The 9,855-nt window shown below is 31.7% G+C and overlaps 1 protein-coding gene across 1 annotated transcript; it reads left to right on the top strand.

Moving 5' to 3' along the window:
* Nucleotides 1–1,582: 1,582 nt before the first annotated feature.
* LOC135954230 (uncharacterized) lies at nt 1,583–2,401 on the top strand. Its single transcript, XM_065504310.1, has one exon. It carries the CDS (start codon nt 1,649–1,651, stop codon nt 2,156–2,158), a length of 510 nt encoding a protein of 169 aa, XP_065360382.1. The 5' UTR covers nt 1,583–1,648; the 3' UTR covers nt 2,159–2,401.
* Nucleotides 2,402–9,855: the final 7,454 nt, after the last annotated feature.

Consider the following 9,855-nt stretch of genomic DNA (forward strand, 5'->3'; position numbering starts at 1 on the left):
AATTTTTTTAAGACATCGGAAAAAGTAAAATTGGGTAAACAATGGTACTTTTTTCGATATCTTAAAAAATGTCCCTATTTAAATACTGTTTTTTAAACATTTTCAATAAACCTAAGCTTCTAGAGAAAATTATCTTTCTAACGAGGTATAAAGCATGAACATCGAGTTAAAAATAACCATGTTATTAGCATTTCCCTACGTCATATATTCAAGAAAAATTACATTTTTGTATTATTTGCTCACTGTTTTGCATGCAAAAGTTATGTAAACAACTATGTCAACAATAGAAATGCGAGTAAAATATGAGTAAACTAGCACGTTTTGCTCAATATTTGGTCAGATAAAACTCGTATAACTTTGTTATTTTTTATTCGAAATTATTGTCTGATCACTTGTCTGATTCCAATTTATATATTCTGTGTGCAGACAGAGGTCAATTGGTAATCTAGCTTGAAGTCAATTGTCACTTTAGTCTCAAAGTAATCTATAGTGTATTCACTTTAAACGTTTATTTTAAGAAGTATCAGAAGTAATTTATTGAACAGTCAGTTGTCACCAAGTGTCCCTGTAAGTGTAATCTGAAGTGTAGTATGTTAAATTTTTTATTTTCATTACATTTTAGGGATAAGCCATTTTACTCATAATCTGTAGTCATTTAAAAAGTCTAATTATAATTGTGTTTAAGGACTAGCTTCTTAAGGCATGTTAAATAACTAGTTATGTCGCAAGTCAAGTAACCGGTAAAGTAGCTAGTAAGGTAAATGTCTCTAGATAACCAGTACGTGAATTCCATGTGTTGACTACTTTGGACCAGCTATCAAACAGTCCCTTTGTTATCTACGTAAGGTCAATTGACCCCATGATAGCGAAAAATTAATAGTTCGGGAGAGTCATCCAGAACTGCTGGGTGACTGTTCCGTCCAGCAGTGTGTGTGTGTATGTAAGTAATATTTAATGGTTTTCTCATTACAATTTTCCAATCGATGCAAACGTATCTCTCTGTTGGAAAATTTTGTGTTTTGGCAAAAAGGAACCATCGCTTTGATTTCCGGTGAGTTTGGAATTTGTCTATTTGTTTATGGCATCAATTACTAATTAAATTTGCGTTTTTTTTTTGCACTGCATTTTGAATATTTGTTGTGTTTATTTTTATTATTGGCTGGCACTAGTTTGGTGGCCAGTGTTTAGAGTCTTTTTTGGAATGTGTATTATATTTCGGTAAATGGGTGAGTTAGAGTATATACATATATTCTGTAGATAGCAAATGATTGCATATGCCAAATGAATGTTCATTAAATGTGTGTGAATGGCAGCGTATGAGTGCGGGTGTGTGTTTTTGCATTCTATTCGATTTTTATGGGATTTTTGTCACGTTAGCACATAAAATCAGCATAACTTTAATTGTCACCAATGAATGCATGAATGAGAATTTGGTTTGGTTTTTTACCGTAAATGTCCATGATAACCATTCAAGGTGATAGCGGCCACAAATAAGGATCTTAACAAGCTGCACGACGCATAGAAGATTCGACAAGTATAAATGAGACGGCAAAACTGAGAATAGTTATCAGTTGCTCCAGGCTTAGCCAAAGCTGCACACACAAAATTTAAAAATTAACCAGCATTAAGAAGTTTGTTTTAATCGAAAATGGCCAAATTCCAATTTGCTCTTGTTTTACTCTTGGTGGTCTTGGCTGTATTCAGCTGTGAAGCCCAAAGGCAAAGAGTTCGCCCAGGTCGTTTGCAACGCAACCGTCAGTTGGCGCGCCAAGAAGTCGAAGAACCAATCACACCATATCCCTCTGCCGATGAATTGAAGCCCGAGATTCCTTTCGACGAAGCTGTTCCTGCTCCTGCCGACGAATCCGCTGTTGCTGAAGAAGAGGATGTCTTTGCTGTTGATGAAGCTGCCGAAGGTGCTGCCAATGAACCTATTCCCGATGAGGTTTATGGTCCTCCAGAAGTAGCTATTCTCTACAAAACTCCTGATGAAGTTTACGGTCCACCCGAAATCGAGGCCAATCAATTGCCTGCTGAAGTCACTTTGGCCCGTCAAAGACAACGCCAAGCTCGCTTAGTTCAAGCTCGCCGTAAGGCTGCCTACCGTCAAGCTCGTTTGGCTAAATTGCGTGCTACCAAACCAAAACGTTCTGCTTAAATTGCTGGTTAATGAGAAAAATGTCTTAACTTCCTTCCCCCTTGCCTTTAGGGAAGTCTAGAAGATTTTCTCAATTTTATAAAAACAAATTCCCACATTAATTCGACACTACTGCTGCCTACTGCTACTACAACTAAAACTACCGCTTATTCTATTCACTACAAATAATCGACATAAAATTGGACTTTAATTTAAACGAATTTGATTAAAATAAAATGAGCTTTTTGCTAAAAAAAAAACAAATCATTTAAAATATTTTTCCTTGCAACTAGAGTTAATGTAATTTTCATAGATGCTTACAATCTATCTGAGAATTTGATTTCGCTTACTTCCTTTGAAATTAAAAAAAAAAAAGTATTCAGTGTAAATACTACAAATGCATTTATTATTGTATTGAATGTCGTCGTACTGTAAATTTCATCTACACTCGACACGTAAGTACGTACCACAACAACGATTTAAAGACCAACGTAACCCACAGAATGCAAGTCAAATAAAAGTAGTATATATAATATTTTATTTAAATATTAGTGATAAAAATCTATAGAGCAAGAAATTATTTGTCAAATGTCTAAAGTTGTTTTGCCATTTCATTCCGAATACGCTTATTAATTTGGTACAAAGCTACAGACTATAACCATTTAATAAAAATACTTTGTGCGCTTAACTTTAAAGATTTTCAAAATCTAATTTAATCAGGATAACAGTTGAAATATTTGCTGGTATATTTGGGTTATGTTCGAGAAATTCAATCGTCTGTATGTTAAGTTTTGAGATTTCTTACCAGCGTTGTCAACTCAGTGTTTTTAGCTTTTTAACAATATCAACTCAATGCTCTGTTCTTTTTTGGAAGCTACGATGATACTAAATTAAAATTCTTTAAAACATTCAAAAATTATTTTTACTAAATAAAATGTTTTGTTCAGTTACAAAATAAAATTTGTATATCTTTGAAACCTTTAAATAATTGCTACACAACCCACAAAAACACCATATTCTAACAATACATCAAGACAAATATTTGAAATCGCACTCTAGTTTCAGAAAAAAAGCAATAGTTTTGCAACTTTAATACAAAATTGTATTCGTGCAGTGTCTAGCAAAAGTTTAATTCTACGGTTTTGGGCCAAAATGTTTACCAGTTTCATGTTATGGTGTAATTCAGTTTGAAAGAAAACATTTTCAAAATACAATGTTTAAAGAATACAAAATTCAACGATTTCCTTTTCGAAACGGGTTACAAACAAACGGGTTTATGTAAAATTTCATCACGATAATTATTATAAGACAATTATGAATGTTGAAGTCTTTTTCTAAGGTGTCATTTAATATATATGTGCTCCACTTAAGTCTCTCTAAGTAATCTAGAGTGTAGTCACTTTAAACATTTATTTTGTACTGCACAAAAGTAGTCTATGATGACATGTCTTTATAATTAACTGTTTGTGGTCAGTTAGCACCCGTACTCGGTAAAATATCTAGTTGATACTCGTTTTATAGTCAACTGCGCTAACTAAGCCAGAATTGCATGTGGAATGAAACACAGGTTTTTGGATTAAAAATCTATTTATATTTCAACATGGTCTCCTTTGAGTTCTCTACACTTTGTCCAACGTTTCTATAACTTTTTTTATACCGTCCAAAAAATAATATTTGTCGAGGTCATCAAAAGATGTTTTTGTTTGTGAGATGATTTCATCGTTCTCTTTCCGCCGTGCCAATTCTACAGGTTTGGAAACAAGAAATAGTCACTTGGGGCTAAATCCGAAGAATTTATCGGATGAGGGAGCAATTCGTAGCCTAATTCATTGATTTTTGTCATGGAAACTGCACCTTTTGGTGCAGCCTATTGTGAGCAAAAGCGGCACATATCTTGCGGAAAGATTTCTCATACCTAAGTGATAATTCAAAATTGAAACCACATAGCCATGTGAGATGCCTATAGCCTCCATAATCTCTCGCAATTTGTTTCATTTGTTCAAGTGTATAGACCTCAACTGAGCGTCCAGAACTTTCAGCATTGTACCTGCTTTTTTACCATTGAAATGTATGATGCAGAGTTCCCATAGTATAAATTTTTAAAGGTTTCAACTAGCAGATGCCTGTTGACAGGAGCAGTGTTGGCCTTTCAATCAGTGATGTTAGATACTTTTTTAAGAAGTCTTTACGTAGCCCGAAAAAATCCCTATTTTTCCCTACGCGCTCAAAAGATTGTCTCTACAAAAATCCCTACAACTTTTAAATGATAATTCGTATATCAATGCAAATAATACCCTTTGTGTTTGATGTATTTTATATATATATGGGGGATTTCACGTCAGGTGAACCAACTTTTGAAACCAAGGTTAGTCCTATAGTATAGTAGTTTAGACAAAATTTTTCAACAATATCGGTCAAGAACTCTCTGAAAATTTGACATTTTGGCCATACAGGTGTTATTTCTCATCCCTGTAACTTATTACCTATTGTTCATAGCAAAATTTGTCCTAAATAATTTAGAACTATTTCTTCAATCTTTCGAAAAAAAATTAAAAAAAAAAATATTTTTGATTTTTTTTTTTTGCAAAATCAAAAACATTTTTGACTTTTTTTCTCAAAAGAAAGCCTTGGTATTTTCCTCGAATAGCTTTTTGGTCGCTTAGTGGGATGCGAGTTGGATATCTATCAAAATAAATGTTTTGTAACTCAAAACATACAAACGTACATACAGTGAGCCTCAAAAGTGATTCAACACCAAAAATTATTTGATTTTTTTTAAGATAATGAAAATCCTAAAATCTATCCATCGATTAAATTTAAAAAGTTTCGGTTTGATGCAGATTGAGTTGAATAATAGATTCAGTCCTGAAAAAAGAAGATTTAAGTCGGAATATAATGATTTTTATGATCTTAAAAAATCAAAAAATTCACTGGTCTTTTTGTTTTTGGTACTTTTGTGTTTCCTCAAAGCGTGTCGAGGAGTCTGAAGAATACGAAGAGTTCATTCTGCTGAATATATGTATTATATACATATAAATATAAAAAAAAACAATATTTTACAAATCTACTATAAAATCAAAGCTGAAATGGCGGCAAGCGATCATTCAAAGACATTTGATATTTTGTAATATTGCCGAATCAAGAATTTTATTAGTATGTAGTCACAGATAACAAAAGGGATGCGAAATTAATATATTTTTCCCACATTATTGAAAAGTCCCTATATTTTAATGATTTCAACAAATCTGTCATTTTTTCCCTACGGCCATTTTTTTAGCAGAAAATCCCTACGAATAGGGATTTTTCCCTACGTATAACATCACTGCTTTCAATAAAGATGCGGAAAATTTAAAAAGTCACACCTATTGTAAGGTTTCCAATTCGTACTTTTCAAACTGCTGGGTATTTTCTCTACACTTATAGACAAGTACATCCTTATTGTATGCGAACAGAGAGTAAGTATTTCCGGGTACGGAAAATTCAGTTCATTGAACTGCAAATAGTGATAAGATGAAAATGGATAGGCCAACATTCATCCATCCATCCATCCATTCAGAATGAATTTTTGATGTACATATGTTTTTTAATATTTTATTGTTAAAGGAAAACAAAAAATAATTCAAGTACTGATAATGTTAAAAAACATTCGAATGTTTGTTCTCTGCGATGAACACAAAGCAACAAACACATGACCATTATAAGAAAACACACAAGTATGTTTATAGTGTATCCCAACAGTTTAGCAAGTGGTCAATGTATCCCTTAAAGACAGTAATTGTCACAAATGTCTTATCACTTGGCTGACTCCAATTTATATATTTTGTTCATTTTTGCTTAAGTATCTGGTATGCCATGTAGAATAGCATGAATTCAATAGTCACTTTAGTGTCTCTTAGTAACCTATGGAAAAGTCACTTCAAACTTTTTTTTGTACTGCACTTCATTTTACCCACCAGCAGTGTTACAACTTTCGATCAGCTATCAGATAGTCACATTGTAATCAAAAGGGTCAATTGACCCCCTGCTTAGTACATGCACGTGTTAAAATAACTATTCAAGTAGCTGATCAAGTAACCAGTTACAAAGCTAGTAAGGTAACTGACGCTATGTAACCAGTATGTGAATCCAATGCATTGCCTACTTTGGACCAGCTATTAGACAGTCCCATTTTAATCAAAAAGAGACAATTGACCTCCTGCTTAGGACATGTCCGTGTTAAAATGACTAGTCACGTGGCTATTGAAGTAACTACCTCCCATCCTAAATGATGGGTAAAATCACTAGTTCGGTACTGTCTCCTAGAACTGCTGGGATGTGTATCAAAGTAACGTCAGCAGAATTTTCTTGCCCTATTACGCGTGCTAGGGAATTCTGATATTTTGCGACACTGAATAAAAGTTAAATACATATGTGGGAGAATCCGTGTCAAAACAGACAGAAAACTGCTATTTTCGGATTTGACATCTTCGATTTTAATGAAATTTATCGGAACCCTTTACAAAATAATTAAGAACATATTTGGTCATCTAATGTGGGTTACTATATTTTGATATCGACTTATGCGATTTGAGAATTTTTTCCCTAAAGTTGAATTTTACATAAAAAATAGGAGTTTGTAAATTGTTTTTCATTTAAAATATTTTGTGTAATGTTAGCTTTTCAGAAAATATAAATTCCTTATACATCATAGAAGACAAGCAATGTATATATTGTCAACAAAAGGCTAATTTTTTGTGAATGCATTCAAAAGCACAACATAGAGCATTCAATCTGTTCTCTGATACATACATATGTATGTACAAAGTGTTTTAAATTTCTTTATTTACTATACTGTAAACGTAATTGCTGCAATATAATTCAATAAAATTCTTTTTGTTTGGTTTATTAAGTATTTATAGCTTTATAAGACCGAAAAAACATTTTCATTAAAATGGAACACAATTTCATAAATACTGGCTAACTGGGAAATCGTGTTGCATAAACAATGTGAATGTTTCTTGTTCTTACCAATAAAGTCATAATACGAGTGTAAAGTCCATCCGTTAGAAGATTCATATTGATGTACTCATAGGTTTTTATCCAAAAAAAAAAAAACTAACTGCATCATAGTTTGGGGATATTTTTTTTTATTAATCATCATTACATACCCGTATTTTCATTTTCATCATTTGAAGAGTTGAAGGAGTATGCGTCGCGCCGTCTTTTGTTTTCGAAAAAGCACGCTAATATGCCGCTTGCTTCTGCTTAATTAAAACGATAAATATTCATACGAACGTAGATACATATTCGTACATATTTACATCAGGGATGGTAAAGTTGATGGAGACTCGATGAGTCCAGGAGTTATAAAGAAAAACGTTATTAAAAGTACGTTTTTTTATATAAATTCGTATAAAAATTTAAACACCTGTGTTTTACCACATAAATTGAAATTGATTCAACTGTGTTCTGTTTTCTATTTGCTTAAATGTCACATATGAGAAACATATTGGATATATTAGGGGTATTCACACGGTCTACTATTTAGTCATATTGCCATAATGTCCTAATATATAATGATAGTTTAATCAAATTTTTGTTGTGTTAACAACAAAAAAGTTCTAAACTAATAAGAGTATTTGAACTATGTTTATTGTTTTGTCATAAAATAATACTTTTTTTGTTTAAAACACAACAACAACTATTATTATATAATAGGACATTATGACTAATAGCAGACCGTGTGAATACCCGAATTATGTATGTGGTAAATTTCATTAAAATCGAAGATGGTTAATCCGACTGCTGTCGGAGAGAGTTTAGGTGTCCTGATATCATTTTCTTTTTGAATTTTTAACACCGCGATCTTTGATATTGTTTACATTGAAATATATACTCTGAAAATTGACCTTTAACCTTTTGGAAGTAAACAATTTTATTCACACCATTTTAAGGACAATGTCTTTGCCTTTAAAATGGAATCAAAAATTATGGTGGACTTTGAGTAGTTTCAAAGTTATGGGCAATTATGTGTATATAATTTTAGAAAATTTTAACAAATTTTTCAATTTTCAAATCGCGATATTTTTCAAATGGAAATTTTCTCCGATGAAATAGTCATAGATTTGAGGAACCCTTTGAATCCGTAATATGTGTGGTAAAATTCATTAAAATCTATGACGTCAAATCCGAAAATAGCAGTTTTCTGTCCGTTTTGATATGGATTCTCCCAATTTTAAAATTTTCACATGTTGCTCACAAAATTAAACTGATTGTTTGAATTAGTAAAAAACAACTTCACGGGAAGTTGTTTTACTGATTGTTCAAAAAGTACAATTTTTAATGCTGAATGGTACAATTTTTAAATTCCATTTGCCATCCCTGATTTACATATATGGGTGTGTATGTACATATGTAGGTACATATGTATATACTTATTTATTTTTATTTTTCTTATAAAATTCGTGATTTTTTTGTTTGTTTTTGCTGTACTCTTGCGTTTTGCTCGCGTCTCGATCTTGGCGTAGTTGTTGGTTTTGTTACTTGGGAATATCCCAAAACCGCAAAGAAATAAAACCCAAACAAGATAGATTTGAATTATTCTCTTATTATTTATTAACTATAAACTGAGTTTGTGGACAGGGATGCCAAGTCTGATTTAAAATCGATTGACATTTAGTAACAATGTTTATTATGTTCGTACCATCAATAAATACATTGCCTTTGCAAACGACATGGATATCCAATGGATTTGAAATGATTCTCTAGATTGATATTTATCGATTTAAATATAAATAAACTGACTTTATAGGTTATTAGTTAACATTTAAATATATGCACAATAATTTATATAGACAATATTAATTTATTTATTTTATTTTTTATTTAAAATTTATAGACATGTGTAAATGTGATCTAATATCTTGTTTGCTTTAGGTAGGGTATTCACGAAAACAAGAGATAAACAAAACAATCAATGTAAAAATAAAACAACAATAATCCATTTCCAAAGCTTGAAACAAAAATGAGGGCTATCAGTCTGTTTGTGTGTCTGATCGTCTGTTTGAGACGTACATATTTGCAAGTTGTATTGTGATCAGCGTTGCCGCTTTGGTCCAATTGGACCAAAATTGGTAGTTTGAAGTTAACAAATTGACTTTTGGTAGTTTGGTTTGTTTGTTCCGATATTTGTCGTATTTTGGTAGGCTACGATATTTCTGAATACATAAGTATTTTTAAGAACAAAATAATTGAAATAATAACGAAAAAACTACTTATGTTAAGCCAAAATAATAAAACTACATATTTGCAAAATATGAAGATAGCATTTTCATAAATATTTAGTTTAGTCAGTTAAATGTGTATTTATTTAGTAGTGTTGAGTTCAAAGAATGCCACAGCGCTCTCAAAACTTTTATTTTCTAATAATATGTGTTAAACTCTGCTTCAATATTTCAGTTTCATCTGACACTTTAAATATCCAATTATGGAAATTAGGACGCGTAATTTATTTCTATATGAAACTTATTTGTGTTGAATTTTTTCGGGATACCAACACTTTTAGGAGTTTTATGCTCGTTTAAGTAATTTTCGGAAGGTGGACTTATATGGGAGCTATGGTCAATTATGAATTTAATTTTTAGGTGTAATTTATTTGTAAAACTGTTATTTAATATCTATATAAATCAAGCATTTATGACGGATAATGTCTTATTTCTGGAGGACATTTATATGGGGGC

The sequence above is a fragment of the Calliphora vicina genome, chromosome 3 (assembly GCF_958450345.1).
Source record: "Calliphora vicina chromosome 3, idCalVici1.1, whole genome shotgun sequence".
Taxonomy (NCBI): domain Eukaryota; kingdom Metazoa; phylum Arthropoda; class Insecta; order Diptera; family Calliphoridae; genus Calliphora; species Calliphora vicina.